This window comes from Camelina sativa, chromosome 19 (genome assembly GCF_000633955.1).
Source record: "Camelina sativa cultivar DH55 chromosome 19, Cs, whole genome shotgun sequence".
NCBI classification, from domain to species: domain Eukaryota; kingdom Viridiplantae; phylum Streptophyta; class Magnoliopsida; order Brassicales; family Brassicaceae; genus Camelina; species Camelina sativa.
Window position 1 is genome coordinate 4,896,727 of NC_025703.1, and position 13,676 is coordinate 4,910,402.

At 37.3% G+C, this 13,676-nt stretch overlaps 4 protein-coding genes across 4 annotated transcripts in view; 3 read left to right on the forward strand and 1 right to left on the reverse strand.

The window, feature by feature from the left end:
* LOC104767444 overlaps positions 1-13,676 on the forward strand; it is a 22,786-nt gene continuing 9,110 nt past the window's right edge. Inside the window, exon 1 of the mRNA XM_019241148.1 lies at positions 1-45. Coding sequence (XP_019096693.1) covers positions 35-45 — 11 coding nt within the window. The 5' untranslated portion in view covers positions 1-34. The remainder of the gene's footprint in view (positions 46-13,676) is intronic.
* LOC109130756 lies at positions 3,466-3,845 on the forward strand. Its single transcript, XM_019240757.1, is given in 2 exon segments — positions 3,466-3,741; positions 3,804-3,845. Coding segments are annotated over 2 exon segments (318 nt in total).
* LOC104764829 (dehydration-responsive element-binding protein 2B-like) lies at positions 6,213-8,990 on the forward strand. Its single transcript, XM_019241149.1, has 4 exons — positions 6,213-6,413; positions 6,892-7,672; positions 7,707-8,837; positions 8,945-8,990. Exons 2-3 carry the CDS (start codon positions 6,918-6,920, stop codon positions 7,942-7,944), a joined length of 993 nt encoding a protein of 330 aa, XP_019096694.1. The 5' UTR covers positions 6,213-6,413; positions 6,892-6,917; the 3' UTR covers positions 7,945-8,837; positions 8,945-8,990.
* Positions 13,177-13,676, reverse strand: part of LOC104764828 — a 1,008-nt gene continuing 508 nt past the window's right edge. Inside the window, exon 2 of the mRNA XM_010488429.2 lies at positions 13,177-13,551. Within this exon, the coding sequence (XP_010486731.1) occupies positions 13,291-13,551 (261 nt within the window). The 3' untranslated portion in view covers positions 13,177-13,290. The remainder of the gene's footprint in view (positions 13,552-13,676) is intronic.

Sequence of the window (13,676 nt, forward strand, 5' to 3'; positions counted from 1 at the left end):
TTAATTTGTGAACAGGTTTACCAGTCCCTCTCACATGGCTTATATCAAGAACATTGATCCTAGTTTGACGCTGTTCCTGTTCACGGCATCTTTGAAGCTGCTAGTGAAGGAAAACTTAACATTGATCCCAAAGCTTGGTCTCCAAATGGGACTGATCCAAGTCCGTTTCCTGCTCAGGTACCTTTACTTACTACAGAACGCTTCCTTTAACTGATTTACCCAAATGTCTTCTAAATTGAAATGTATCTCGTTCTGCAAATATTTGGCACAGGTAAAGGTCCGAGTCCGAGTGCGGTGTGAGCCCTTGCCTGAAGAAAAGTTCAGCCCAGTAATTTCGGAGAACTACAAGGATGAAAAGATGTTTTGGTTTGAACTAGACCGAGGTCAGACAAACAAGCTGCTCCGTTTGTTTTCACCATCACCATCTGTAAGGGCACCATCGACATCCAGAGATGTTGTACCAACACCCAGAAAGCCAATTCCCGCATCTTCTCTTGCACAGATAGGCGAGGCAGGAGCAACACGTGTTGATAAGTGGAGCAATCTGTTCAAACCTTCAGATGAACATTCATCTCGAGCATGTAACGGTGTTGAATCTTCGACATCTGCTTCTCAAGTTCCGTCTTTCCGCCAAGACAGTGGAGGTTTCAGAAATGCTTCAAAGGATGGTGAAGATGTCAAAGTGAATCCTTATCATCATCAACAAAATATCCATCCAACACAAAAGGGAACCTCTACTACAGCTAACAATAGAATAGGATCTAGCATTAGCAAGGAAGATCCTGCTGAGGATACATATTCAGTCATCGATTGGGATGCAGCATCTTCCTTTCAAGTCCATCTAGATGGACTGAACAAGATTTTAGAGGACCCTAAGGATAAGGATGGTCTCCGGAGCTTTGTTGTGGGTAACATGGGAGCAGCGTCTTCATCGATGGTGCCTAATCCTTGGGAGGATGAGAAGATTTCCTGGGACTTTGAGGAAAGAAGTATAGCTAAATCTCCTTGCGGATCCTCCTATGTTTCCGCCAATACAGGAGATGCGGTTGATGACATCGGACGTATGGATCAATTCAAGATGGAAACGGGATCCCCCACCGTCTTGCAGCTTGAATCAAGAAGGGAGATACTTCGGCTAAAAGGGAGCAATGGAAGTTAAACTCTTAAGAGTTTGTAATGCTTCTCTAGCTACTTCTTGTCTTTTGAACAAAATTGTGAAAAAATAAAGAATATGGATTTGGTTTGACTCCGAGTTTGAGAGTTACTCTAAAGGAATACTCTTTCCTCTTTTGTTCTTAATCCTTGACGTATAGTATGCTTCAGTTTTAGTATAGATTGCAGAAAAACCTGTAGATGGTTGGTTTTTTCTTTTAGCTCACTTCCATTGTTCTTGTAAAAAGGTTTGATTTTAACTATCACATGAAACTTAAATAGACATTTAAACTAAAAGCTTTAAAACATTCCAGAGATCGTACATGTTCTTCTGGTTCACTTATTCACAAGCAAAATGCGCTAAGAAATTTATTAACTAGACACTTGAATAATGGAGAAGCAACGAGAGCTCCTAAACGTTATCAAATCATAGATGACCTTCATCTCTCTCTCATGCTTCATTCTTGTTGATCGTGGACACCCTGAAAGCACCAAAGGATTAGCAACCAGAAAAAGCTTCCATGTGAAGTCCAAACACAGAGAGATCTTTACATTCTTCAAATTCGTAAGTTTAATCATCAGAATAGAACTTCTGGTTGTAGTATACGAAAATGAAAGATCAAAGAGATATTTCACAAAATTCGGTATCAACTACGGACATATTTTTGAAATATTATCCACCGAATTATTCTAATGCTTACTAACAAACTCGTTTAGAAGTCAGAACATTACGTCTCTAGTGAGTTGGAGTGCTTCTCCTTCTACGATTGTTTCGACCGAAAGGGTTCATGAACCACCACTTTGGTTTGTAGGAAAGCAATATGTATCCAATCGTAAACCCGAAAGAAATACCAGGTATGAATCCTATTGCAGCTGCTATCCAACTAATCACCTCTTCTTCTTCGTCTTCTTCCTTTGGTTCCAGCGTTTCATACTGTTGATGCGATGATGGCGTGTGAATATCTCTGCAAACTTCGTCAAAAGAAGGGCCAAAAAGTCTCAGATTTCCCTCGAAAGAAGAGCAAGGCTGCGTTCGAAACTGAGTGCCCCCTGGAACTAGGCCTGTAAGCTTGTTATGAGAGAAGTTCATATACGCAAGGAATGAGAGCTCTCCTAGCTCTTGTGGAATTTCCCCTGAAAGCTTGTTTTGGGAAATGTCCAGGGACTCGAGAGCTTTCAGGTTCCCCATAGATGAAGGGATGCGGCCAGTGAATGCATTGTTTGACAAGTTGAGCACATGAAGCTCTTTCAATAGACCGATGGACTTTGGAATCTTTCCTTCAAATTTGTTTCCCGAAAAATCGATTGCTGTTAAGATTTGAAGGATACGTACCAGCTCCATCTCTACACCTTTATTCATCAAAACCATTGAATCATTGTAATAGCTTGATCCCATGTAATTTTCATTTGACCGATCTTCGTCTCTTTCAAGTGATGACATAACAGTCCACTTAGAAAAGTACTCTGATGGCAAAGTTCCATCGAAGTGATTATGTGATATGTCGATGATTCGCAACTGAGGGAAGGAGGCTTGATGTATCGGTCCATGGAATGCATTGGAGCGAAGGACAAGAACTCTTAGCTTTTGTAGAGAACCCAACCAGAAAGGAAACGTGTCGTTGATTCTGTTGCTTTCTACATTCAAAACTTCAAGAGTAGAGAAACGATTCAAAGATATTGGAAGCTTTCCCACAAGTTGGTTATGACCGAGATCAAGCGACCTTAGACTTTCAAATATATCCTCTGAAATCGATGAAAGTGTTGTTGGAAAGATTCACATACGTCAAATTTGGTAGAGTCCATAACCAGCCAGGAACTTGACCTTCGATTTTATTGTTGGAGATGTCTAGAAACCTCATTTCATGTTGGGTTCTTATGAGCTCTGGAAACACGGTGATACCGCAGCCTGATAAGCGCAAAGATTCAATCAACCGTGAACGGGGATTTGAAACTGAAATTTTGTTTGTTGTTGAAACATGGTTGCGTGAGAGATCTAAATGATAGAGGCTTTTGGAATATGATAAGATATCATTCAAGTCAATTGTAGCGGTGTTCAAATTGGGTAGGTCAAGATATTTGAGTGACTTGAGATGCGAGAAGATATTAAAGTCAACTGGGTGGCCTTGGGTATCGAAATAAGAAAGGTCAAGTCTCAAAAGGTTGACTAATTTGGAAATGGATCTCGGGATTGGCCCTTTGAAGTTGTTGCTTCCAAGGGATAACCATTCTAGGTTAGATGGTGAAGAAATATTACCAAACTCAAGAGTGTCGTTGAGTTGGTTATAATCGGAAAAAAATACAGTCAAAGAAGGAATGGTGAAGAGAGAAGAAGGGATACCTCCAGTGAAATCATTGTGACTTGCATCCAAAAATCCCAAGTTTGATAGTGAAGTGATATTAGGAGGAAGCGCGCCACTGAACTGATTGTTGGAGAGTAATAAACCTGACAACCCTGTCAAATTCAGAAGTACAATTGGAAAATTTCCACTGAGCTTATTGCCATCAACAAATAATGTGGTCAGCTTGTTTAGATTTCCAATAGAAGATGGGATTTCACCAACGAGATTGTTTCCCAAAAGGCCGAGAAAGGTGAGATGAGAAAGCTTTCCAATTGAATATGGGATTTCACCAGAAAATTGATTATCAGAAAGGTCCAGAGAGGTGAGTTGAAAAAGGTTTCCAATCCAATATAGAATCCGACCACTGAAATGATTTCCCGCAAGCCTGAGATTGATTAGATTAGAAAGGTTTCCAATCCAATATGGGATTTGGCCAGTAAGATCGTTATATGAAAGGTTAAGAGTGGTTAGAAAAGGAAGGTTTTGAAGACTGCTATGGGCATGAAACCGGCCATGGAGAGAGCTGCAGCGAAGGTCTAGCTCGACCACTTCTCCGGACTTGGCATTGCACTTGATACCCTTCCAACTACAACAGTCGCTGTTATTCCCCCATGACTCCGTCTTCCGATGACCATCATTTGGACAATAACGATTAGGCTCCCCAATATGAAACTCGTTTTTGAAAGCGAGAAGTGCATCCCTTTGTTCGGGACGACACAAAATATGCTGCCTAGTAGTAGGAGGAGCCGCAAGCACCTCTTCGAAATAACAAACGAAAAATAAAATAAAAGGAAGAGTAATATTAGGAATGAAACTCGTCGAGTTCCACAAGCCTTTCATTTTAATTTTCTTGAATGAAAAAAAAAAAAATGAAGAAAACATGGAAATTGTGAGTTGGTAAATAATTAACCTGTTTTCGTGCTCTCTTTTATATACATAATCATAATACACTCAACTCCACAAATATAATAAGTCCAACACAGCTTGACTGACTCAGTATATATGTAACTAGTCTTTTTACCAAGTGTTCTTTACGTTGAAACGCAAAGACTTTTGCTCTGACAGGTAACATGTGTTACTATTGACTTATGTTGAGTTATAGACTTAAACTCAAATTTTATTTAAAAATGTTACCGATCACTAACAAAACTAAATTTTTTAAAGTTGAGTTTGAATAATCATGTGTTATGGTTGATGTACAAGTTTGAGGTATATCCTTTGTAAAATTGTTAACTCAAAAGATTATTCAACATCATTGAAATTTTCATGATCTAAGATGTGGTAAGTTGAGTTATCTATTTTTTTAATTAAAAAACGAAAATTCAGTTATATAATACAAAAAAAAATTATTTTGTTTTTATTTAATTCATATATTAAGAAAAATAATTTTTACTGTTTTTCTTTTATTTTATAACTTTTTAAATTAGTTATTTTATTTTTCCTAAATTATTATTTTTTATTATCATTTGAAATGAAAATAGGCATAGACCTAAATATGATAAGATTGTAAATATTATGGCATGCATGTAGTTAATTTTTTAATTTGCAATGTAGAAAAGAAGGTTAATTAACTTTTTGTATATTAAAATTATTTTATTATTTAAATATTTTTATTTCTTTTATTTTATAATTTTGTGAAATATATTCACTAATATTTTTAGTAATTATAATCAAATAATACATACTGCAACATCTACCACAAAAATGTTACCAGTCAGTAATTTTAATAAAATTAATAAATTAGATTTTTACAGCGATCTATTACATCAAACTGTTATTTTTACCACATAATATTTACAGCTTAGGATGAAATTATAATATTTTTCTGCAACTCAACTTTAATAAATCATGTTACCGATAGAGCCGCACATTAATTACGTACAGTTAGGAAACTTCAAAAATTGTTGAGATGACAAGATTTTCCATCCCACATGAATGTATCAATTTTGTGCCAAACAAAAAAAAATCCGAAAAGGCTAGGGCCTAATAGATAGGGGAATAAAAAAAAATGCAGGCCCATTTGACCATATGCCACCGAACTCAGAAAAGTATAAATATTTGGAGAAATCACCTCTCCGAGACAAAGAAGAGCGAGCCCAATAATAATAAACTTTGGTTGTGATGTTGCTTTCTGTATTTCAAAATTTTAATAATAAACTTTGGATATAATTCAAAATTTTAATATATTGATAAAATAAGAATATAAATAATATTCTCAATACTATATAATGTATCCTACCTTTTTTATTTCTCAAAATATTAGATTTTGTTCAGATATGGATAATCTTTAGAATGAAACTTTTGTTTTAAATTCTTAATAATTAGGTTACAATTAATTTTCAAATATAATTTCCTTAAAATATTGGTATATTGTAATCTAAATCAATTTAAATTCATCTAAATTATTGCACCTTGAGTAATTTTCCAATTGGATTATTTATTGAATTTAAATATGTTTCTTTTATGTGTTTGTATGCTTTTATCAACTATAGTAACTAGTAAGGATTCAATTGCTTACCCGTATTAAGAGCGTGTATTTTTGTGGTGACGATTTGAACACGTGTCATGGTTTATGTTATGATCCAAAGCTCGAGTTTTAATCAGTGTCATGTCACACTACTACTAGTCTCATTAAAATATCAGAAATATCTAGACAAAGTTGTAAATACCACTTCGACCCCTTCAATTCCTAATTTTTTTTATTTCTGGTAAAAAGTTAAAATCTTCACCCAAAAAAAAAAAAGGAGAGACGCTAGAAAGAACGCGAAGAAAGCTTCCGAAGAAGATTTGATTTTTGATCGATTTCATTTTAACAACGAACAACAAAGATCATCTGCCTGAGAAAGAGAAAGAAGAAGAGATTTCTGTTTTTCCCCATTAAAGAAGAGTCTCGACTCTAAATCCTGGAGTCATTCACGATAGGTATGTTTTCTGATTAATATTTTCTGCGTTCGTCGATTTTTTCGCTAAATTAGTCTTTGGGTTTGATGATTTTAGGGTTTTAGATGGTTTCGTGTTCACTGATTTGTGAAAAAACTGATAATTTTCCACTTTTCTAGGTTTCGATGTTTTAAAGAAGATTTTTTCCAATTTTAGGGTATTTTAATTTTAGAAGATTTCTTTAATTTTTTTGAGAGTGACTTTTTACAATCGTTCGCTTGCTCCCGAAGATTCGGCAAAAACAAAATTAGGAACTTTCAGTTCCGATTTTTTCCTTTTCTATTAAATAAAGTAAAACTTGGTGAGCAAGTAAATAAACCCTTGGTCCCCAAGTTGTTTCTTTGTCTCTCTCTATATAACTATAAATTCTCTATTTGACTCCATAAATTTTCTGTTTTTGTGGAATTGTGAGAAAGAGACTGAGTCGAAACTTTTATTTTATTTTTAACCTATCTTGTAGATTATGTGATTGCGACTAAGAGGACGATGGCTATATATGATCAAACCGGAACCAGTAGTACACAGAAGAAAAGGAAATCAAGGGCTCGGGCCGATGGTTTAACAGTAGCTGATAGGTTAAAGAAGTGGAAAGAGTACAACGAGACTGTTGAAGCTTCGATTATTATACTAGGAGAGAAACCGAGACGCAAGGTTCCTGCCAAAGGGTCTAAGAAAGGTTGTATGAAAGGTAAAGGAGGACCTGAGAATCCTCACTGTAGTTTTAGAGGTGTTAGACAAAGGATTTGGGGTAAATGGGTTGCAGAGATTCGGGAACCTAATAGAGGGAATAGGCTTTGGCTTGGTACTTTTCCTACTGCTGAAGAAGCTGCTTCCGCTTATGATGAAGCTGCTAGGGTTATGTACGGTTCGTTGGCTCGTCTTAACTTCCCGGAGTGTGTTGGGTCTGAGTTTACTAGTACGTCGAGTCAGTCTGAGGTGTGTACCTTTGAGAATAAGGCGGTTCTTTGTGGTGATATTTGTGTGAAGCAGGAAGATACAGATTGTGAAAGTAAACAATATAGCCAGATATTAGATTTTAGGGAAGAGTCTGGTGAAACCAGGATGGACAACTGTGCGGTTAGACATCAAAATGTGGATAACGTACTGAATTACGATTTGTTGAAAGAGTTTGAACAGCAGTATTGGGGCGAAGCTATGAAGGAAGAGGAGAGACCGAAGCAGGAAGAAGAGGAGATACCAAAGCAGGAAGAAGAAGAGATGCAGAAACGTCTACAGCTACAGTTACAGCAGCAGCAGGAACAGGAACAGGAACAGCAACCTACTGCTTACTGTTGGAGATTATGGTTGGCCTTGGCTGAGTGATCAGGAGCTTTGGGATCCTAATGAGTTGTTTGATATTGATGAACTCCTTGGAGACATAAATGAAGACATGTTACCTGGTCCTGGTCAGAGCGAGGACCACATATATTCTGGTAGTTGTGATTTGCATCTGCTTCATCTGGAGCCACACGATGGTCACGAATTCGATGGTTTGAGTTCCCTGGATCTTTGAGAGTTCTGAGGCGATGGTCTACAAGACTACACCATAATCTTTGGATTGATCATAGCAGAAACAAGAAATAGGTGTTAATGAGCTGATTTATTGGGGCAAATTTATTCAACCTTTGAACCTTGAACTTTTTTGTAAATGATGCTTGTTTGTGAACAGGTAGGTGGCGTAGGAGCAACACGTGTTGATAAGTGGAGCAATCTGTTCAAATCTTCATCTCAAGCATGTTAAGGTGTTGAATCTAGGACATCTGCTTTTCAAGTTCCGTCTTTCCGCCAAGACAGTGGAGGTTTCAGAAATGCTTCAAAGGAAGGTGGAGATGTCATAGTGAATCCTTATCATCACTAACAAAATATCCATCCAACACAAAAGGGAACCTCTACTACAGCTAACAATAGAATAGGATCTAGCATTAGCAAGGAAGATCCTGCTGAGGATACATATTCAGTCATCGATTGGGATGCAGCATCTTCCTTTCAAGTCCATCTAGATGGACTGAACAAGATTTTAGAGGACCCTAAGGATAAGGATGGTCTCCAGAGCTTTGTGAGTAACATGGGAGCAGCTTCGTCATCGATGGTGCCTTATTCTTGGGAGTATGAGAAGATTTCCTGGGACTTTGAGGAAAGAAGTATAGCTAAATCTGCCTGTGGATCCTCCTATGTTTCCGCCACTACAGGAGATGTGGTTGATGACATCGGACATATGGATCATTTCAAGATGGAAACGGGATCCCCCACCTTCGTGGATATATTAAAAAACAGTTTTGCTTATGACCCACTACTGAAACTACTATGAATATGTTTTTCTATGCTAGATATTGGCGGGAAGTCAAGGAGTTGAAGCATACTCAGATGAAACAAGCTGAGAGGATGATTACTTTGAAAATGGAGCTGGTAAAAAAATACTTTGCAAAACTCACAAATTGATACTTATATTACATTGGCTTCAAGTACAAAATATCTTATCTTTTGTTTGGGTTCTTGCGGCTTGAATCAAGAAGGGAGATACTTCGGCTAAAAGGGTGCAATGGAAGTTTTAAAGCATATTCATGGTAAGCTCAAATTAAGAATAAACTCTAGCTACTTCTTGTCTTTTGAACATATGTGAAGAAGAAAAAAAAAGGAATATGGAAATGATTTGACTCCGAGTTTGAAAGTTACTCTAAAGGAATACTCTTTCCTCTTTTATTGCTTATCCTTGACTTGGTATGCTTCAGTTTCAGTATGTCTTGCTGACAAATAGGTATATGATAGTTTTTTTACGCACTTCCATTGCTCTTCGACATGAAAAGGTTTGATTTTAACTATTACATGAAACTTATATTGACATTAAACTAAAAGCTTTAAATCATTCCAAAGTTTGTACATGTTCTTCTGGTTCACTTATTCACAAGTAAAATGCGCTAAGAAATTTATTAACTAGACACTTGAGAAAGAGAGATCTTTGCTAGTTTTGGTGAGGCATATGAGAGCTCTTAAACGTTATCAAACCATAAATGCAGATAGTATGAGCTTTCTCTCTCACGCCTCATTGTTGTTGTTTTCTTGGACATCCCAAACACCAAAGGATTATGTATGTAAGATAGCAACCAGACAAAGCAGTCCAAACAGATAGTCTTTGCATCCTTAAAATTCAACAGTTTAAGGATTGTATACGAAGATGAAAGATCAAATAGATATCTCACAAATTTATATATCAATTACGTACCTATTTATTTAAAAACTATCCACCTACATAATTGTTCTAATGCTTGCTAACAAATTCGTTTAGAAATCAGAACATTACCTCTCTAGTGAGTTGTGGAGCTTCTACGATTGTTTCGGCTAAAAGGGTTCATGAACCACTCTTGTTTGTAGGAAAGCAATATGTATCCAATCGTCAAACCAGAGAATATACCAGGTATGAATCCTATCGCATCTGCTATCCAACTAATCACCTCTTCTTCTTCGTCTTCTTCCTTTGATTCCGGCGTTTGATATAATTGTGTGGCTGGCGTGTGAGTATCTCTACAAATTTCGTTAAGAGAAGGTCCAAAAAGATCCATATTGTCCTCGAAAGAAGAGCAACGCTGCGTCCGAAACTGAGTGCCCCCTGGTACTAGACCCGAAAGCTGGTTATGAGAGAAGTTCATGTACGCAAGGAACGAGAGCTCCCCTAGTTCTTGTGGAATTTCTCCTGAAAGCTTGTTTTGGGAAACGTCCAAAGACTCGAGAGCTGTGAGGTTCCCCATAGATGAAGGGATGTTGCCAGTGAAAGCATTGTTTGACAAGTTGAGCACATGCAGTTCTTTCAATAGATCGATGGACTTTGGAATCTCTCCTTTAAATTTGTTTCCTGAAAAATCGATTGCTGTGTAGGTTGTTAGGATACGTACTAGCTCCATCTTTACACCTTTATTCATCAAAACCAATGAATCATAGTAATAGTGTGATCCATCTCCCATGTACTTTTCTGAAGACTGTTCTTCGTCGGTCCAAAGTGATGACATAGCAGTCCAATTCAAAAAGTACTCTGATGGCAAAGTTCCATCGAAGTGATTATGTGATATGTCGATGATTCGCAACGGAGGGAACGACGCTTGATGTATTGGTCCATGGAATGCATTGGAGCGAAGGACAAGAACTTGCAGCTTTTGTAGAGAACTCAACCAGGACGAAAACTTGTCCATGATTTTGTTGCTTTCCACGTTCAGAACTTCGAGAATTGAGAAACTCTTCAAAGATCTTGGAAGCTTTCCCACAAGTTGGTTATAACCGACATCAAGCGAACTTAGTCTTTCAAGTATATGCTTTGGAAGAGCTCCCCTAAGACTATTTTGACGAAGGTTTAGATGTGAAAGAGTACTATTGAGATTTCCCATACAATGAGGGATTGAACCGTTAAAGTTGTTGTTAGATAAATCGAGAGTGTTCAGAGAATGCAACTCGCATATGAAAGAAGGAATATTACCCGTGAAGTTGTTGTTGGAGCCAAGGAAGTGCAACACAGATGGTTTCCAGATAGATGATAGGCCATGTTTCTTCTTTAATCGTTCAAAGCCGACGAAAGTGTTGTTGGAAAGATTCACGTACTCCAACTTTGGTAGAGTCCATAACCAACTAGGAACTTGACCTTGGATTTTATTGTTGGAGATGTCTAGAACCATCATTTCATGTTGGGTTCTTAGGAGCTCTGGAAACTCGGTAATACCACAGCCTGACAAGTACAAAGATTCAGTCAACCGTGAAGGGGGATTTGAAACTGAACTTTTGTTTGTTGTTGAGACATGGTTGCATGAGAGATCTAAATCAGAGAGGCTTTTGGAATATGATAAGATATCTTTCAAGTCAATCGAAGTGGTGGTGTTCAAATAGTGGAGCGATTTGAGAGGCGAGAAGATAGTAAAGTCAACTGGGCGGCCTTGGGTGTCGGCCCAACATTGTTGGCTGCCTAAAGCATTTTTTTTTTGCCCACATCTAAAGAAACGGGAGACAACGACTGTACTACAAGGGTTTTCTTATTTTTGATGCCCCAAAATGTTGTATCTATTTTGGCGCCTAAAGCCCTTGTTTCATTGGTTTTAGGTCAGGGCCGGCCCACTAATTAGGAAATGGATCTCGGGATTGGCCCTTTGAAGTTGTTGCTTCCAAGGGATAAATATTGTAGGTTAGATTTTACCAAAAAAAAATATATATATATATATTGTAGGTTAGATGGTGAAGACGATGTATTTTCAAACTCAAGAATGCCGTTGAGTTTGTTTTCACTCAAATAAATATCTATCAAAGAAGGAATGGTTAAGAGAGAAGAAGGGATAATACCAGTGAAAGCGTTGTGACTTGCATGATGCGCGCCACTGAACTGATTGTAGGAGATATTTAAATATGACAACCCTGTCAAATTCAGTAGTACAATTGGAAGATTTCCACTGAGCATATTGCTATGAACATTTAAATAGGTCAGGTGGTTTAGATTGCCAAAAGAAGATAGGATTCCACCAACAAGATTGTTTCCCCGAAGCCTAAGAGAGGTGAGATGAGAAAGGTTCCCAATTGAATATGGGATTTCACCAGAAAATTGGTTATCAAAAAGGTCGAGAGAGGTGAGTTGAGCAAGGTTTCCAATTGAACGTGGGATTTCACCAGAAAATTGATTACGAGAAAGGTTGAGATCGATGGGTTGAGTGAGCTTTCCAATCGAAGATGGAATTCGACCACTGAAATGATTATCCCAAAGGTCAAGAGAGGTGAGTTAATAAAGGTTTCCAATGTACGATGGAATCCGACCAGTGAAATTATTTCTCGAAAGGCTGAGATTTATAAGATTAGAAAGGTTTCCAATGGAATCTGGGATTTGACCAGTAAGATTGTTACACGAAAGGTCAAGAGTGGTTAGAAAAGGAAGGTTTTGAAGACTGCTATTGGAATGAAACCGGCCATGGAGAAGCTGCAGCTAAGGTCTAGCTCGACCACTTATCCCGACTTGGCATTGCACTTGATACCCTCCCAACTACAACAGTCACTGTTATTCGCCCATGACTCCGTCTTCCGATGGGATTCAATGCCATACTCCATACAAATAGGATTAGGCTCCCCAATCTCAAACTTGTTTTTGAATTTGAGAAGTGCATCCCTTTGTTCGGGACGACACAAAAAATGCCTAGTAGGAGCCGTAAACACGTCTTCAAAATGATAAATAAATAAGAAAATAAAAGAAAGAGTAATAGGAATGATACTCGTTGAGTTCAAGAAGCCTTTCATTTAATTTTCTTGAATTAAAAAATAATGAAGAAAATTGGAATTTGTGAGATGGTAAATAACATGGTTTCATAGGCCACTACAAGAAAACATAGCTGTTTCCGACCGTCAAATTCGTCGGGAAACGGTTAGAAAGAGGCATTTCCAATCATTAACTGACGACAGTGAATCGGTTGGAAATCGTTGGTCGCAAATTTATTTGGTTAGAAATCGGTCGAAAATTTCTGACCGAACATTGGTTGGAATTTCGTTGGTTAAGGATCGGTCGGATTTCGGTTAGCTAAATACCGACTAAATACCGACAGTATAAAACGGTCGAGACTATATTACCGACGGATATACAACCGTTTACTTTTCCAACTGATACGATTATTTTCCAACGGATTACTGAAAATATCAGTACCAAAATATTGTCAAATTAATTTAAAATACAAAAAATGAAAATTAATTAAAAATAAAAAAATGCTAAATTGATTAAAAATCAGAAAATACTAAAAATGTAGAAATAAGTTATTGTCACTAAAACCACATTAATAGATTCTTACATTAACCGTTAGTCCTTTTTTTGGACATCCTACCACAAAAAACTAGCAAGTTAAAACACTCATCTCTAATTTTGAGTTTCATCATCATCTTCATCTTCAGGTGGACGACAGTCCGGAAACTTGTTGAGAAGCTTCTCAGTGACATCCTTCAGGTATTGGATTGTCTTGGTATTTTCCTCTTTCTCCTTAACTAACTCAGAAATCTGGGTGTAAGCTTCTTCTAACTTCTTGTCATTATCCAAGGTGGGTAAGAAGGGAGCATTTAACTCTTCATGGTCTGGAAGAGATCCAAATCCAAATCGGTGTCCTTTCTTTTTGGGTATTGCCTGAGAATCAACATGCATAATGTTAAGAATATGGAAACATCATGTTAAGAATCAAAGAGTTAAGAAGTGTCAAGGATAAAAGTGTTGATCTAAGATAGTAGAAAGCATGTTAAGAATGAAAATGA